At 34.1% G+C, this 19,764-nt stretch overlaps 1 protein-coding gene across 1 annotated transcript in view; it reads right to left on the bottom strand.

Moving 5' to 3' along the window:
* Nucleotides 1-19,764, bottom strand: part of Cpne8 (copine 8) — a 194,583-nt gene that overhangs the window by 121,205 nt on the left and 53,614 nt on the right. The window contains exon 5 of the mRNA XM_078014903.1: nucleotides 17,395-17,434. Coding sequence (XP_077871029.1) covers nucleotides 17,395-17,434 — 40 coding nt within the window. The remainder of the gene's footprint in view (nucleotides 1-17,394; nucleotides 17,435-19,764) is intronic.

Below are 19,764 nucleotides of genomic sequence, written 5' to 3'. Positions count from 1 at the left end.
ATAGTCAGGAGAAGTTTTTCCCAGAGGAAGTAAGCTATGAGATAAGATAGTCAGGAGAAGTTTTTCCCAGAGGAAGTAAGCTATGAGAGCCAGGTAGGAATTAGATTGTAGAGAAGAGAACTGGCCACTCTAGACTTAAGAGAACAGAACAGATTTAACAGTCAAGAAAAAAAGAAAGGAGCCCAAGTAAATGAAAAGGAGATGAGGAGACAAGATTATTGTGCAGAACCCCCTTGGCTAAATGAAAAAGTGGTGTTAGGGTAATCAGAAGTGACCAGAGCCTTGTGGCATTTCAGGGACACCATTAGAATAGTGCAATTGGACAATTATTCAAATACCAGTCTATAGAATGTACCAAAGAGTAAGGGAAAAACTGGAAGTCAGACCAATCAATCAGAAGGCCACAGGAATTAAAAAGAAGCAGGGCGAAGGCCCAAACTAAGGTTGAAGCAAATGGTAGGGAACAGTACACAAAAGAGAGAAAAGATGGTGAAAACTGTTCCTGCAGATTGGGGGCAGCTGGGCCAGAAGAGGGAGATGAAAAATAACTGAATCTAGAACGTGGCAACTAACAGAGTGGCTATTCCATCATAAAATGGCAAATCATTTGAAGTTTGCTTTCAGGAATGCCAAAAGAAAAAGTGAAGCATTAAAATTTAAATTAAACATTCTTAACAGCATATCCTTACTAATTTCAAAACAGATTTTAAAATATGGTTATGGGAGTTTAATAAACCTAAATTCATCTAAATCTCATGATAGCTCGATAGAGCAGAATACTGAACATTTATTTGGAATAAATCATTGCTTTTCTGAGTCAGCTGCAAAAAAAAAATGCATGAGGGATTCTAGAACTCTTTTCTAAGCTTACTTGCACTAATGGACAGCTGCAAATGTTATGTATTAAATAGATTTGGCTGAGTAGTCTCAGTAAAAGCTATGTGATGTGATTATTCAAGAAAACAAATCAGAAAATATTGAGCATGTTTTAGATTAGGGTCCATGCCTGCTAGCAAATAGGAAAGAACATCATTGAATCATCATTGCTGAAAAAAAAATTAAAGAATTAATTAATATAATAGGTACTGACCATATTGTTATTACACATTGTGTCCCCATGTATGGACAGCATTTATGTAGTAGTTTCTGTGTGCTGATATATTCCCTATCCAGCAGCACATTTACTATTCACACTGCAAAGACACCAAATCATATTTATTAACTACTTATTGTGTGGGAATGTTCTACCAAATTCATGTTTTAGCTGTTCTCATGATTCACATTTCCTACGTACATATATAATACTAGTAACACAGTATCCTTAAATAAATATTTTAGATACTTTGGTCTGTAGTTAGATAAAGATGGAAATGAAAGCAAGCTAGCTCTGAGCTGCTTTATTGTTTCTTCCTCTACCATTGTATTCCCACTAATGAGTCATTACAATTAGATTATGGTAATATTTTCAGTAACAGGTCCAGGCCCAGTTCCACAACTCTAACCCACACATAGACCAAATTTACTTGGAATGTCTCCAGCTCCTGAGAAATGCTTCTATTTATTCAATCATTTTTTTAGCCACTGGGCTTCCTCAAACCAACCATAAAATCAATAAATGTTGGAAATGATGAATTATCACGTTAAATAATAATAAACTGATAGAACTTAGTTTTAGTATCTGTTTAAGTATAAAAGAACCATATTGCTAATACACAGGATGATTTCCAATACTCTTAAAATGAATCTAAATATCATCATTAATTCAGTAGGCGGGTGTTAAAACTGAAGGACCTAACAGTGAGATGCGGAAGAGCTAAGAGATGAGCACCACATTCAGCAAGAGGAGGCAATATATAATAATAATATAAGTTTCATGTTGCATAGTTTTTATTTTTTTTAAGTTACAGATGGACACAATGCCCTTTATTTTATTTATTCCTTTTTATGTGGTGCTGAGGATTGAACCCAGTGTCTCACACATGCTAGGCAAGTGCTCTACCACTAATCCACAACTCCAGCCTACGTTACATAGTTTTTTTAAAAAAAATCAATCAAATATTCAGAAAGAGCAGTTCAGATTATTCCTGTACAATCTAAATCTAGATTTTATTACTAACAACTGGCTCAAACTCTAAGGAAGCATTGTTATATTATTAGGTTCCAAATTATTATTATACACATTTGTTTCTTCTTTTTTATTAATATACAGGAGAATGTCTATTCTATGAGCATAATACTTTTATTCCTTCAATTTTATTGATTTAATTATTTTTTAAGTACCAATAAATTATCTGTACCTAAACTATATTTTATCTTGTAGATTACTATTTGTCTATATTCATGAAAATTACATTAATATCATGGGCTTTAGTAATTTTGCATATATAAAAGTGAAACTGACTTCTCAGTAAAAGAAATGGTATTGTTTATTGGTCTGTTTGCTACCTCGCTTGCTAGGTACAAAACTTAACGTTTCCTGAATGTCCTTTAAAAAATTTATACATACATATACATGTACATATTCACATTTTTTATTTTGTAAAGCAATACAACATACGCCTTAAGAATGAAAATTATTAAGCTCTAAATTGCCTGTGTTTATATCCAGACTGATGCATTCATGTCTCAGTCTCCTAATCTATAGAATGGACATAATAATACCTACCACCTGGATTGTTAGAAGGACTACATAAAATAATTTATGCAAAGCACTTAGGACAGATGCTTGGAACATAAGCATCTAGTAGTAAATGACTTATTCATCATCCTACTCCCCTGGGTTAAAAGAATATACTTAATACTTGCTACTGGATTTCATTATTAGAGATTCTATAACTGTTTAAGTAAAATACTATATTTTCTCTTCCAAGACCATTTTACATTCATGGTCAAAACAGGTTTGTTTAAATAAATGCTTATTGTAAATGCTATTATGAAATCCAAATGAGCCTTATATACCAACTTGTGTTACATTTGACTAGTATATATAAAATCAACATACACATGTAAAAGAGTGACATTTTGAAAATAATTATGTGCGGAGCCACAAGGCATTAACTGCAATGAAAATGTCTGACTTCTATACTACTATAAGGTAATCAACATATGTAATTTATTATTAGCATCATTATAAACAATTCCATAAGCATTCAATAGAGTAGTGTCTTTCTCCTGGAAGTTCCACTAAAGATGATCTTTAAATAACTTTCCTGTTTTATAAAGTGATCAATGAGAATTTGAAAATGCTATTCCCCTAATTAATAGATGAGTTAGATTGAAAGACATTAAATGGTTTCATTGATAGTTCAGTTTTAATATAGTATAGTAATTGGGTGTAGTCAACTGTTCAGGAGTTAATCACTAGAGTTCTTCATAAGACAGACACATGATTAGTTTCTTTTTATTCCTTCTATGTATTTCGTGATATGTTAACTGATTTTTAGCACATTCATACCAAGGCAATCAGAACTAGAGAACACACATAATAAAAATTTCTTACTTTTGCAATATTTTATTAATTGTCGTAAAAATCAGTGGGGAAATTTACCTGCAAAAATTTTATTACTGGTTCTTATATTTTATTGCTACTACTCCTTACTAATATTTTAGACTTGCTTTGTATTTAATTAAATTAATATAAATAACATCAAGAGTAAAGACCAAGATGTAACTTAGGTTATGCACTGTGTATTATATGACAATCATTTTTAATAACTGAACATGGTACTTCTTTATTTCAGTAGTAGCTCCTTTTTAATTACTGTTAACACATTCACATGATTTTGGTGATAACACAACTCAACATGGAAATAAATGGATTCAACATATTAGAACAATTTGCTGCATTTTAGCATTATAAAAAAACTTTATTTTCAAAGCAAGGATTTGTCTTTTGAATGGACAGATCCACTTTCAAAGATGTTAATCCTACCTCCAAGAGAGTAACACTTTTTTGGATAAATTACAAATATAGTTTAAAAAATTATACCTTAAAGCTGAATTTATTTCTTCCCCCCAGCACAACTGATGATTTTCAAGTTACTTGTGGCTTTCTAAGCATCCAAATGAGGCAATTAAATAAGCCACCAAAATAATATTAAGCTTTTGGTTGGGCATGGTGGTACATGCCTATAATCTCAGTGGCTCAGGTGGTAGAGGCAGGAAGATGGTGAATTCAAAGTCAGTCTAAGCAATTAAGCAAGGCCCTAAGACATTCAAATTAAAATATATATGTATGTCAAAATAAAAAATATGTATATATATATATATATGTTTGTGTGTGTGCATATATATATATGCATATATATATACATGTATGGGTGTATATATGTGTATATATACATATATATGTATATATGTATATATATATTGAGAGAGAGAGAGAGAATTCTGGGGATGTGGTTCTATGGCAAAGCACACTTGGGTTCAAACCCTGGTACCAAGAAAAAAAAGAAAATTAATCTTTTAAGGAGTAGATGATAATGGATTAAAATTAATCCATTTTTAAATTATCTATGCATATATATTTAATATTAGTAAACATACATAATATATAAAGTTTTAAAAAGCTATATACTATTCAAAAACATAGGAATAAACCTATATAAAAATATTTATCTCTTGGAGACATATCACTTTTGTAGTACAGCTCTCATCAATAAAGAAGCTTAGAATGGGAGGCTCACCCACACTGCCACCCAACGTCCCACAGATCTGGTGAGAGGCCCACCTGGTGGCTGCACTCAGAAAGCCACCCCACGCTGTGATATCTTAATTACCAAAGCATGTCTCCACAGCCCAACATCAGGGTACATATAAACTTGAGATTGCCATCGCCACTTTATCAAGAGACAACAATAAGGACATAGTAAGATGTCACCAAGGTCCCTGTGGGCCTGGCTGTACCAGAGGTTTCTCTACTAAGGGTGCTAATAGTTATTCTGTTGCTGAGGTAACAGGGAATCTTGTATGGAGTTGCCTAGCTCTTGTTTTTCCTAATAACAGCCAACTTCTTATGATCATCCTCTCCCTACATGTAATCTAATCACTCCATATTCTCACATCCTAACTCATAAACATCTCAGACAACACCCATGTCCCCTTATACCATTAGACACTACAAACCATTACACAAACTTATTGACTATATGGTAGAAGATAATTGAACTCATCTTTTCTGATTATAATGACTAAACTGTTAATGTAAAAATAGAAGCTAATTGATATACGGCTGCACATTGGGTACATTGAGTAGAGTAATATTGATCTCTTCCTTAAAAGTGAGGTATAAATAACCTATAGAGACATTATAAGACAGTAGGGCAGAAGCTGTAATACCTCAGATCCACACTGCAAGAGAGGAAGACACATAGACATCATGAAAAAACAAGGGAGGAAAGTGCCTCAAACAAACCAAGATAGTAAAAAATAGAATCCATAGATAGGGCAGTAGGTTAAGTGTCAGAGAAGGAGTTCACAATATACATAACTTAAATAATTTGGGAATTAAAGAATGACCTAAATGTAAACAAGTGAGCAGATACAGGCAAAAATTGGTCACTCAAAAAAAAGAGATAAGAGAACAAATACAGGTGACCATTGATCATACCAACCAAGAGATATGAGATCGAATACAGATTGCAAGAGATTACTTCAAGAAAGAAATAGAGATACTGGAAGAAAAAAAGAAATCTTTGAAATGAAAGAAACATAAGCCAATTAAAAACTCAATAGACACAATCACCACAGACTAGATCACTTGGAAGACAGGACCTCAGACAATGAAGAGAAAATATACAATCTTGAAAATAAAGTTGACCTCACAGTGAAGATGATAAGAAACCATAAACAGAATATCCAAGAATTATGGAATACCATCAAAATACCAAACTTAAGATTTATTGGGATAGTGGAAGGTTCAGAGATTCAAACCAAACGAATGCACAATCTCTACAATGAAATAATATCAGAAAATTTCCCAAGCATGAAGAATAAATTGGAAAATCAAACACAAGAGGCCTATAGGACACCAAATGTACAAAATTACAACAGATCTACACCAAGAGATATTATAATAAAAATGTCTAGCATACAGAAGAAGGATAGAATTTTAAAGGCTGCAAGAAAAAAATATCAGATTACCCATAAGGGAAGACCAATTCAGATCTTAGCAGACTTCTCAACCCAGACTCTCAAAGCCAGGAGATCCTGGAACAACATATACCTAAAAGATAATGGACTGCAACCAAGAATCATATCCAGCAAAATTAAGCTTCAAATTTGAAGGTGAAAAGAAACTTTCCATGATAAACAAAAGCTAGAAGAACTTACAGCAAGAAAGCCTATACTACAGAATATTCTTTGCAAAACATACATGAGGAGGACATGAAAAACAACAATGAAAATCTGCAAAAAGAAGAACTACAATAAAGGAAAAGCTAACCAAAAGAGAAACCAAATAAAGCTAAGTAACAAAAATAAGCAAAAATTACTGGTAATACAATTCATGTCTCAGTAATAACCCTATATGTTAATGGCTAAACTCACCAATAAAAAAACAGGCTAGTATATTGGATTAAAAAAAAGACACAACAATATGCTGCCTTCAAGAGACACATGTCACAGGAAATGATGTCCACAGATTCAAGGTGAAATGTTGTTGATAAAATATTCCATTCACATGGTCTATGTAAACAAGCAGGGGTTTCCATCCTCATATCAAATAAAGCACACTTTAAGCCAAAGTTAATCAAAAGGGATGAAGACAGGCATTTCACACTGTTTAAGGAAACCATACATCAACAACACATAACAGTTATAAATATATATGTCTCAAACAAAGGAGCATCTATGTTCATCAATCAAACTCTTCGCAAGTTCAATTGTCAAATGGACCACAACCCAATAATTCTGGGTGACTTTAATACACCTCTTTCACCACTGGATAGATCTTCCAAACAAAAGCTAAACAAAGAAACTATAGAACTCAATAATACAGTCAATAATTTAGACTTAACTGACATACATAGAGTATATTATGCATCAAAGAGCAAATACACTTTCTTCTCAGCAGCACTTAGATCTTTTTCTAAAACAGACCATATACTATGCCACAAAGCAACACTTAGTAGATACAAAAAATTAGAGATACTGCCCTGCATTCTATCAGACCACAATGGAATGAAATTAGAAATCAATGATAAAATTAAAAAATAAAAGTTCTTCCAACACCCGGAAACTAAATAATATGCTATTGAATGAACAATGGATTGCAAAAAATATCAGAAAGGAGATTAAAAAATTCTTAGAGGTAAATGAGAACACCATATAACATATCAAAATCTGGGACACTATGAAGGGAGTTCTAAGAGGAAAGTTCATTGCATGGAGTTCATTCCTTCAAAGAAGAAAAAGACAACAAATAAATGACCTAACATTACATCTCAAAGCCCTAGAAAAAAAATCAACACAAAAAGCAGTAGAAGACAGGAAATAATTAAAATCAGACCTGAAATCAATGAAATTAAAACAAAAGAAACAATTGAAAGAATTGACAAAACAAAAGTTGGTTCTTTGAAAAAAATAAATAAAATTGATAAAACATTAGCCATGCTAACAAAAAGAAGGAGGGGCTGGGGGTGTGGCTCAGTAGTGGAGCACTTGCCTAGCATGTATGAGGCACTGGGTTTGATTCTCAGCACTGCATATAAGTAAATGAATAAAATAAAGGTCCATCAACATCTAAAAAAATTAAAAAAAAACAAAGAGGAGAGAGAAAACTCAAATTAATAATATATGGGATGTAAAAAGAAATATTATGATGGATACTACAGAAATACAGAAGATAATTAGAAATTATTTTGAAATCTTGTGCTCCAATAAAATAGAAAATATTGAAAGCATCAACAAATTTCTAGAGGCATATGTTATGCCCAAACTAAATCAGAATGATATACACAATTTAAAAAGACCAATTTCACGCAAGGAAACAGAAGATGCCATCAGAAGCCTACCAATGAAGAAAACCCCAGGATCGGAAAAAATACACAGCTCAGTTCTACAAGACATTTAAAGGAGAACTAACACCAATACTTCTCAAACTATTTCATTAAATAGAAAAAGAGGGAACACTTCCAAACACATTTTGTGACGTCAATATCACCCTGTTTCCAAAACCATACAAAGACACATCAAAGAAAGAAAATTTCAGACCAATATCTCTAATTAATATAGGTGCAAAAATTCTCAGTAAAATTCTGGCAAATCGAATACAAAAACATATCAAAAAGATAGTACACCATGATCAAGTAGGGTTCATCCCAGGGATGCAAAGTTGGTTCAACATAAGCAAATCAATAAATGTAATTCATCACATTAATAGACTCAAAGATAAAATAATATGATCATATCAATAGATGCAGAGAAAGCATTTGATAAAATAAGCATCCTCCTTCATGTTCAAAATGCTAGAAAAACTAGGGATAACAGGAACATGCTTCAATATTACAAAGGCTATCTATGCTAAGCCCCAGATCAACATTATTCTAAATTAAGAAAAATTGAAAGCATTCCCTTTAAAAACTGGAACAGGGATGCCCTCTTTCACCACTTCTATTTAACATAATTCTCAAAACTCTAGCCCAAGCAATCAGACAAAAGAAATTAAAGGGATACAAATAGGAAAAGAAGAACTCAAATTATCACTATTTGCTGATGATGATTCTATATCTAGAAGACCCAAAACATTCCACCAGAAATCTCCTAGAATTAATAAATGAATTCAGCAAAGTGGATGGATATAACATCAACACCCATAGTAAAGGCATTTATGTACATTAGTGACAAATCCTCTGAAAGAGAAACTAGGAAAACTAGCCTATTTACAATAGCCTCAAAAACAAATAAAATACTTGGGAATAAACTTAAGGAAAGAGGTAAAAAAAAAGCTCTACAATAAAAAGTATAGCATGCTAAAGAAAGAAATTAAAGAAAATCTTAGAAGATGAAAAGATCTACCTTGTTCTGGGATAGGCAGAATTAATATTGCCAAAATGACCATACTACCAAAAGCACTTTATAGATTTAATGTAATCCCAATCAAAATTCCAATGACATTCCTCTTAGAAATAGAAAAGGCAATCATGAAGTTCATCTGGAAAAATAAGAGACACAGAATAGCCAAAGCAATCCTTAGCAAGAAGAATGAAGCTGATGGCATTACTATTCCACACCTTAAATTATACTACAGAGCAATAGTAACAAAAACAGCATGGTATTGGCACCAAAATAGACCTGTGGATCAATGCTATAGAATAGAAGACACAGAAACAAACCCCTATAACTACAATTATCATATATTAGACAAAGGAGTCGAAAACATGCATTGGAGAAAAGATAGCTTTTTCAACAAATGGTTCTAGGAAAACTGGAAATCCACATTTAACAAAATGAAATTAAAACTCTTTCTCTCACCATGCACAAAAGTCAACTCAAAGTGGATCAAGGACCTAGGAATTAAACCAGGGATCTTGGGACTAATGAAAGAAAAAGTAGGCCCAAATCTCCATCATGTCAGATTAGGCCCCAACTTCCTTAATAAGATTCCTATAGTTCAAGAATTCAAACCAAGAATCAATAAATGGAATAGATTTAAACTAAAAAGATTCTTCTCAGCAAAAGAAACAGTGAGGTGAATAGAGAGCCTACAGAATGGGAGTAAATCTTTACCACAAACACATTAAATAGAGCACTAATATCTCTCCTCTCTCTCTCTCTCTCTCTCTCTCTGTGGTACAAGGCAGGCACTCTACCAACTGAGCTATGTCCCCATCCTGAGCACTAATCTCTAGGATATATAAAGTACTCAAAACACCATAACACCAAAAAACAAACATAACCCATCAGTAAATGGGCCAAGGAAATGAACAGATACTTCTCAAAAGAAGATATACATACAATCAATTAACAAATATATGAAAAAATGTTCAACATCTCTAGCAATTAGAGAAATGCAAATCAAAACTACTCTAAGATTTCATCTCACTCCAGTTAGAATGGCAGTTATCAAGAATACAAACAATAATAACTGTTGGCAAGGATGTGGGGAAAAAGGCACACTCATACATTGCTGGTGGGACTGCAAATTGATACAGCCAATATGGAAAGCAGTATGGAGATTCCTTGGAAAACTTAGAATGGAACCTCCATTTGACCCAGCTATCCTACTTCATACTTCAGGGACATAACCATATCAATGTTTATAGCAGCACAATTCATAATAGCTAAATTGTAGAACCAACCCAGATGCCCTACAGTTGATGAATGGATGGGGAAACTTTGGTATATATACCCAATGGAACATTACTCAGCATTAAAAGAGAATAAAAATCATGGCATTGGCAGGTAAAAGGATGGAGTTGGAGAATACAATTGCTAAGTGAAGTAAATCAATCCTAAAAAAACCAAAGTCCAAATGTTTTCTTTGATATGAAGATGCTGACTCATAATGGTGATGTGGAGGGAGTGTGGGAGGAATGGAGGCACTTTAGATAGAGCAAAGGGGAGGGAGGGAAAGGGAGGGGGCATGGGGGGTAGAAAGGATGGTGGAATGAGGTGGACATCATTACCCTAAGTACATGTATAAAGACACAAATGGTGTGACTCTATTGTGTGTACAACTTGAAAAATTGTGCTCTATATGTGTAATATGAAAATGAATTGTATTCTGCCATCATGTGTAACAAATTAGAATAAATAATTTTTTTAAAAAATTTGAAATATAACATGCTACTTGAAAGTAAGTAAATATATTATTGCTAGTAAATATAGTTAGACAACTGACTTGCCAAAAAACTAAAAATCCTACCAAACATTATTACTTATTATACTTTTATTAAAATTATTAGATATATAAAATATTATTATTAAAGAATACTATTAAATATGATAATACTATCACAATGTTAATATTAAATGATAAATCCTCCATAAGGGCCAGTTTTACACACCAACAATACTACCTAATATAACTTAATAAGTGCTAAAATTACTCTCATTAAACCCATCCCAGGAATTATCATTATCTCTGTCTCAAAGTCTAGAGTAGATTCTGTAAGACGCTATTAAAAAATGTAAATGGGAAATATAACCCACTTATAAAGTACATAAACACTTCAGTTTGAATAGCTGTTTAGGGATAGCTTTTACCATCTACAAAGGGCCAGAAAGAAGGCTATATAGAAATAATACCTTTTTTTTTTTTTTTTTTTTTTTACCAGGCATCCCAGGATGATGTGGAGAGCAAGAACTCTCAGAGGTGACAATTAAGAAGCACCTGACTAATCTGAGGGAGAGAATCATGTAAATATTTGAGGCAAAAGCATGCCAGGCAGGAGAAAAAGAAAGCACAAAGTCCCTGAGACAAGAATGTACTCAGGTACTCCAGGTACTTGTGGAAAAGCATGAGAGCCAGTGGATTAGAGCAGAATAAGCCAGGAAGTGGGAACAGGAGAAGTCACAGGGGCTACAGCACACCTAAGAGAGGGGAAAGCCATGAGTGCATTGAATAGAAAGTGACTATCCTAACTAACTTGCTTTTAAAATGACAAATTTGGCTCAGCTCCTTCCACCAAATTTCTAAATGGTGAAGTTCCTTCAAGATTCTATCCTACTATTTTCTCCATTTATATTGCCTTTAGGTGACTCTGATTTCCAACTTTACTGGCTGATGGTTCCTGAATGTATAATTCTAATCTCCAGACACTGCCTAATCAGTGTCTCCATGTGGATGCTTACTGGGGTCTCAAACTTAACATGAACCAAGCTTTACCACTGGTTTATCAATCTTCATTCCTTGCCTCAGTCTCTTCCTCCCCAATGACTTTGTTACATCAATTGCATCTCTATTTACTCAGTTAATAATCCAGGAGTCATTCCACCTTCTCTTATTTTTTATACCTGACATCCAACTCATCAGCAATCATCAGCAATCACACATAAAAATACATTACAAACTTGACCACAACTTCTTACCACTATAATGGCTTTAACCACCAAACGTTGCTCACAGCCAAATTGCAACATAGCTGGTCTCCTTAATTCCAATCTGGCTTCTCCTCTTCAACTATCATAGCCTTCATTTAAATGCACAAATCAGATCAGGTACTCTCCTGTGATATCCTCAAAAAACAAACCCAAATTTATTTTTTATATGTGACCTAAAAATTTCTGTATCATATATCCCTTTCCAAACTAGTTCAATCCACTCTCCTCACCATTCATAATATTCTATACTTGCCAGCCATCTTTCTGTCACACCAACATACCAAATTTTCCTGTCTCAAGGCCTTCGAATTGTTGTGCCTTTTTCCTAGAATACTATTATCCCACATTTTTGGCAGTCCTCTCTTTTTCTTCAGTAAGCATATACTTCGCGTGAAAACTGGAATAACACCATGCTGTTCAGATTCTAGCTAACATTGCTTTTCCAATCACTCTCTCTCTCAGTATTACTATCTTACTAATGTAACTTTTATAAAGAAAATTTATTATCTTAATCATTTATGTGAATTCATGTTCATTGACTAAATCTTCCCACCTCACCTTCCCAACTCCAAAATGTAAGCTGTTTTAGGACAGAGACCTTGCCTATTCACCAGCATCACAACCGTGGCTGTAAAATATTTGTTGCCTGACTATATAAATACACACAGACATACACACACACACACTAAAATTCAGTTTGGTTATATATTTATTAACTAAGTTTTATAATATAATGAAAGAATCTTGCCTCATTAATAAATCTGTTCCTATGCAAAAGTTCGTTTCATGGTCCAAATAATTTTCAAATGAAATTGAAAAATACAACTAATCTACATTAGAAGTTTATATGCATGATACTTATATCAAAGAACATACATGCCTTTATTGAAAGCTAGTGACGTGTGGCCAAAATAATCCAGTAAGCCTTTAGCAAGTGTGATCAATTTTAGTGGGTGCCTTCTGAGATCAATCAAGTGGATAAACGCATTTTTGATTGCCTAGTGGGTATGAAATTTTAGTACATAAAGTACAGTGTCATTGTCATCTGGTCCAGCATACTGAAAAGGATCCTAGATGCACAAATTCTGGGCCTCTGATTAATTGTTTTATTAATTATTCAGTCAATGCAATTAAATTATGTAAATGAAAGGATGTTATGCAGTTCTGCTAATAGCATTGAGATGAGTGGGTTCACTAGCACCTCAGAGAACAAACTTGGAATTCAAAATACCATTTTTTGCTCATAGTACCTAACACTTCCTGGGAAATATATTTTAGTAAAGATATTTCCTCAGAATCACAAAAGGGACAAGTACTATAAAGGCAGGTGTGCTTGGATTCCGTAATTTTTCACCTGGAGCATAATGTTTTCCACTGAAAAGTTTTCCACTACCAGCAGAACAAATTAGTTATATGGACCCTTTATATCTCACCTTATATTCATTTACAATATTCAAAATCTAATAATAGATTTATTTTCTCTAATAGTATATAAAAAAGTTTAACCCAAGACCCTTGAGTACTAGACACCAAATAATACCATCCCAATGGGAATTCTTTCAAAATTATCAAAAATTATGATGAAAAATAAAAGATTCTCTTGCTAAAAAATCTTTTTTAAAACAGAAAAAAGTACCTTAACTCCACATGCAAGCCTAAACACTCAGTAATCTTTCTTAAAATGTTCCAGTTTATATTTCACTTTGTAAAATTGGCAGGTGCACAACCTGCCTTAAACATTCATATCCTTAAACATTCATATCCTCAGGGATTAGCCCTAGTTACTTATTGGTTCCTCTGATTTTCAAATGCATCATGAATTTCTTTCAGGCTGAATGAGTTATATGCTCTTTACCTAAAATCTGTTCTTGATGCTTTCAAGAAAGGAAGGTCTTATACTGCTGTTAATTTCAAACAAAATTTCTCTAACAATTCTTACAATAATTCAAAATCACACTTCCTTTCTCTTTGACATGCTTCACCCACTTACAAATGGAGGCACTTATTAACCAACTTATCCTGTCAACTGAATATATTTTTAAAATTACAGCACAGTAATATAAGAACAGATTAAAAAGTGAGATAATGTGAACCATATGGGAGACTCTGCAAGACTTCAGAAAAAAAGGTGAAGAGAATTTGAACTAAGGCACTAACAGCAAAAAAGAACACAGAAACAATTCTTTGTCAGAATAACAGAATTCACTGATTCACTAAACGTGGAGTGTGTGACAGAAAGTTGTTAATGATGCATCCAAATTTTCTAAGCAAAGTATATTGATGAATTATTCCCAAGGCAGATAATGTAGACAAAAGAACAAGATTGACATGAAAAGGGTCATAAATTTTTTCATATATTTTGGTTTTGCTTCTGTAAGCCATCTACTAAAAAATCCTTACTGAGCAATCAGAAACTCGATTTACTTGTATATACACGGGGATGGATCAACCTTTGGGAGTCATCGGGCTAAGCTATGAAAATGGTTTGAGTTCTTCCAAGAACTTATAGAGTAAGTTGACATAAAATTTTAAAGTAATTGATAAGAAACACTAATATTAAGAGATAGGTGGAGGAAATTAGCTTTATAAGGAGTAAACAGAGAGGTAGGGGAAGAAGCCAGGAGGAAGTTTCCATGGAATTCAGGGGAAGTGAATATTTTCTAGAAGGGAACAGTTAATTCTGCCCCCCCCCCAAAATTGAGGAAGCCAACTATGGTAAAGAATGAAGAGTGGGCACTAAATCTTGACCCACACTGTGTCAGAGTAGTATAAGTACAAGTGGAAACCAGAGTCCAATTAGCTGAAAGGAGAACGGGAAGGAAGGAAGTTATGATACAAACCCAGGCATCCTTAAGATGGATGGCGATGAGTCCATAGTTCAAGACGTATCATGAGGATAAGTCAGAATCAAAACAAAATACTTTAGGATTGGAAAAACATGAAACTTTGCTTGTAGGGGAAAAGGATATTTCCCATAAAAGAGAGATATTTAAAATATGTATCTTTCATACCTTCGATGAGACATATGTCATATAGGATCATTTAATAATTCCTGATCATTGAAGAAGACAGCCCTGTCAGAGGCATGTTCCCATTCCATATCCTACTTTCTTCCCTGAACACAAGAAACTGTGTTGGTAGGAACCATCACACTTACCCTCCAAATATCCATTTAATGGAATATCCCTAACTGCCCAGTTACAATGCCCTCTGAATAATTTGAACCAAGAAAAACAGAAATTATATTCATGGAGAATGAGGACTTAGAAATCTATGATCAGCCAGGGTTAGGGAGTTCATTTTTCCATATATAAAAAGATGGATAAACAGAGACACCTGTTCTTTGGAGAACAGAAGATCAGAGAAAAGGCACAGTAAAAAGAATATGTGGCCTCAGAGAGAGAGAAAGTGAGTGAAAGAGTAAGAGAGGGAAATAGAGAAATCTAAGTATTTCAGTTCCAACCCACTTCCTGTTTCCAGCTTCAGTTCTCATGAGGCCAAGCTCTACCTGATATTTATGAGATGCTCCTAATCTTTAAAAAACCCCTCTGTGACATAAGTGGACACTTCTCTTTTCTTTCCTTTACTGAGATAATATGGTTCCTTTCCTCATTCTTCCAAGGACATTTGGAAAGCTTCCGGTACAAAGGAACGTAAAACAATTTAAATGTCCATTCATAATGGTGTACGTCTGCCCATGGAGAGCAGGAAGGTGCCATGGAAGCTGTAATGAAATTAATTATGGAGAGGATGAGCTAATTACAGCATTTTTTCAATTGATAGAAAAGTCAATCACTTTGAATATTTTGGAACACTTCTTCACATGATTCTCCTGCTTGCTTCATCATACCAATAAATACCATACTTTCTTCAAAGAAACAAAGAGTAGTGAATTGTCATTTTTTAAATCAACAATCCAGGTTCCCAGTTTCCCCAAATTTATCTCCTGGCTTATAATAATCCTTTTTGTTATCTCTCTCCTCCGAATTATGACATTCCACCTATCTTAAGCTCCACTGGATAACAATTGCCCAGCTATTCAATTTGAACCACATCCAAAAATAAAAAATCCCTGAGGACAAGTACTGGTCCATCTGGCCTCCCAACCCTAGTACAAATGTCAATTCTGTCTGTGTATTCAGTTTTCACTTTGAATCTTGTTGAACCCTTTTCAGGATGCTAATTTCACCCCCATTCAGCCCTTCCTACTAGGTGAGGTCTGGTTTCTGTTCTCGGGTGGAGGGAATGCCAGTGCCTGGCTGGAACAATTCACTCTCTTCCTCCCCTCCGGCCTTTCAATGGCTGTGCTCAAGGACGCTGTGGCTCCAGATTTGTAAACTACCCCAGGTGGAGTACTGTCTGGTAGAAGAGGTGGGGGGTGAGATCAGGACTACATAAGACATTAAAAAACTGCATATGATTTGAGGACAGAGTGAATATATCCTTCCTGCTCACACTGAACCCTCAGAAACCTGCATGTGCCTGGACTAAGGCGTTTCTCAGGAACTTTATAAACCTTGATAAACAAAGGAACTAAACAGAAAGCAGATGACAAATCACTCCACCCAAACACAAGTGATTCCTGTTCTTTCAGAACTGAAGCCTTCCAAAAAGAGACAAGCTCGCTATTTCATCTTGCTTAAACGGATCCAAATGATAACAAGAAACTGTCATCATCTCTTAAATATAGAAAATATAAAATAAGAAGTTCAGTCTATTTTACTTTTCTTTTAATACGTTTTTCCCAAAATTGATTCTCAGGTTCTTTCAAAATATTATTTATAGCCAAGGGAGGTGGCTCATGCCTATAATACCAGCAACTTGACTCAGGAGGCTGAGGCAGGAGATGAAAAGTTCAAGGCCAGCCTCAGCAACTTATTGAGCAAGACCCTATCTCAAAAGAATAAAAAAAATAAAAAGAACGGGATGTAGCTCAGTAGTAGAGCACCCTGGGTTCTATCCTCAAACCAAATAAAAGGAAAAAAATATTATTTATAGCCTAGAGTGGTGACACAGGTCTGTAATCCCAGCTATTTATGAGGCTAATGCAGAAAGATCAACAGTTAAATTCCAGCCCAGCAAACTTAGTGAGACCCTGTATCAAAATAGAAAATAAAAAGTTCAGTGATAAAGCATTTGCCTAGCATGTGCGAGGCTTGGGATTCAATCCCCAGTAGAGAGGGAAAAAAAGAAATGTTATTTATTTTCTATGACAGTCACATTACATGAAAAGTTATAAACATATAATTTTAATATTAATAAAATAATCATAAGTATTAACAATAAATCATATTATATATATATATATACACACTATACAATTATCATTAAAACATAAAAATATGAACTTACATGTTTGGACAAGTTGGGGCTCTTTGAATCAACATCATACCTGAAAAATTGAAATAAAAAATTTAAATTATTGCCACAAAGTAAATCTAGAAAATTAATATTTTCCAATATGTAAAAATGAACAAAAAAATACCAAAAGAGAGAAAAACTTAGCAAATTAAGAATTTTCTAATAATCTGTGACCTATCTGCAAAAGAAAGAGTTTACACAACCCTGGATCCTTTCATTTTTACAAATCTAGGAAGTCTTACTATTTGCCTAATCATCAATTCTGTTGTTTGAGAATTTTAAAATTTATCTTTTTGGGGCATCAGCAGGATCCTAGTAATGCTCAAGTAACTTCAAAACTCTGTAAGAACTGAAAATGCCTCTTCTTTGGATATAAATAATAAAATAAACAGGTCCCCACAACAGGCTGTCATTTTTGTACATTATAATTCTTATTTAATGTCTTAAATGCTATTATAGTTGCTGTTATAATTCTTACTTAATGTCTTAAATAGTATTGTTAACTTTGGAAACTGAAGTAATGAGAGTATTTTTCCCTGATCACAGGACTTGTGCAAACTGAGTGTTTATAGAAATAGGAATATATTTCCATGGGACTACTCCATGTTCTGCTTTTCCCTGGTTGATACCAAAAATCCATTATCTTTTAGATTTGGGGATGATATCATTCACCATCACTTGAGCCTCTTGCTTTGAAGAGTCTTTAGAAATGGAAAGACCACTAACAGTCAAAATAACTTCAATGTGCCAAATTCTTTCATAGGAAAATATCTGTACTGGTTCCAATCTTTCTCCCAAATCCCATTCCCTTCATATGTCTTGTGAGTCGCTTCCTACCAAAAATTAACTCTTTTTTAAAAAAGGTTAATTAAAGTCTCTCATGTATAAATACTGTTTTCACAATGAAACAAAGCATATCAATCAATAGGGGGGGGACAGTTTATTGCGTGCCCTGATGGACAGAGATGAGCTCACTCTCTAGCAAAAAAAATATTCACCACAAGCTGGCTTTAAAATTGTATGATATAAAGACATGCCTGAGAATAATCACAAAGCACTCTCAATTTCACATCAGGGCACTTTGACTATTTTCCAGCAGCTACAGCTTAGAATTACAGATCAGCAAAATACCATATCCACTATAGACCCACAGAAATGTTAATTCAAAGATAATTTTTATTCAAGATAACTTTATAATAATAATAATAATAACAGATAGATAGGAAACAAAGCTAGACTGGCTCCTTCTCATAAATCAACCCTTGAAAACGTCTTTTAGGTTACTGTGGCCAAGAAGAATACGATGCTCAGTTCAATCAGAAGAATTTAACAAAAAAAAGTTCATGTTTTCATCACAAAGAGATTAAGTATCTTCAAATACAATCCTCTTTATCTGTATTTAACAAAACACTTTTGATACCATTATCTCAAAAATAGCTAATTTATGTCATTCCTCTGCAGACTTTAGATAATATGCTGGATTATAGAGCACTAGAAATTACTATATTTTTTCCTTCTAATGAATTTTCCATCTTACTTTTCTAAAAATATCAGGACCATTCTAGTTATCACCCTCACAGGTCAGAACATGCACACTATATCCTAAATGTCTCTACGTGTGACTATGATTATGAGAGTCACAGTGTCTTGAAGAAGCCATAAACCAAGACAGAGTAGGAAGCTGAGCAGTGGAGGGGGCATCCCACTGTGTCTAAGTGGACTAACTAAAGGGAATAAGTAAACTACTTCATTCTGCTATTGAAACTTGATGATGGGAGTAATGAATTGACAGTATCTGATTTGAAGGAATCTTAATATGTTTTCTATTAGAGAGGAACAGATGTCAATGGGAATAATTTCTGCATTTCTGGAACTACATCCATTGCTCAAAGTGGACAACACAAGATGCTTCGAATTCCCTCATATTGGCTCAGAGCTACCTGAGTCAAGGATCCTGAGGGTCAAACCAGTCCATGGTCTTGTGATCAACCCTGAATTCATAAGTATTCCCTCCCTAATAAAAGGCAGGAGGGAAGTTCTTTTCCACTCCACAAAGCCAAGCAAGGGGTAGCTTCAAAATCTAGGCTACCTATGAGAAGTGAAGGACAAGATCTGGTTGCCCAGCAGGGTACAGAACCTGCCTGCAGGTCCACCCTGAGGCTCCCAGTAACAAAGAATGTTCCATGAATGTTCTAGGACGCACATTCTGAAAGTTGAGGAACACTTTCCTTTTCCTGAGCAACTTCCTTTTCTTTTTTTGGGGGGCGGGGGGTCCCTCGCTATCACAATGACATGATAAGCACAGTGCTAAAAATGTGTCCCTCAAGCTGGTACTTAAGATGAGGCCTAAATTTTTTAGAA

Source organism: Ictidomys tridecemlineatus, chromosome 6, assembly GCF_052094955.1.
Source record: "Ictidomys tridecemlineatus isolate mIctTri1 chromosome 6, mIctTri1.hap1, whole genome shotgun sequence".
NCBI classification, from domain to species: domain Eukaryota; kingdom Metazoa; phylum Chordata; class Mammalia; order Rodentia; family Sciuridae; genus Ictidomys; species Ictidomys tridecemlineatus.
Note: the sequence above shows the minus strand (reverse complement) of the source record. Positions and strands in the feature narration are given on the sequence as shown.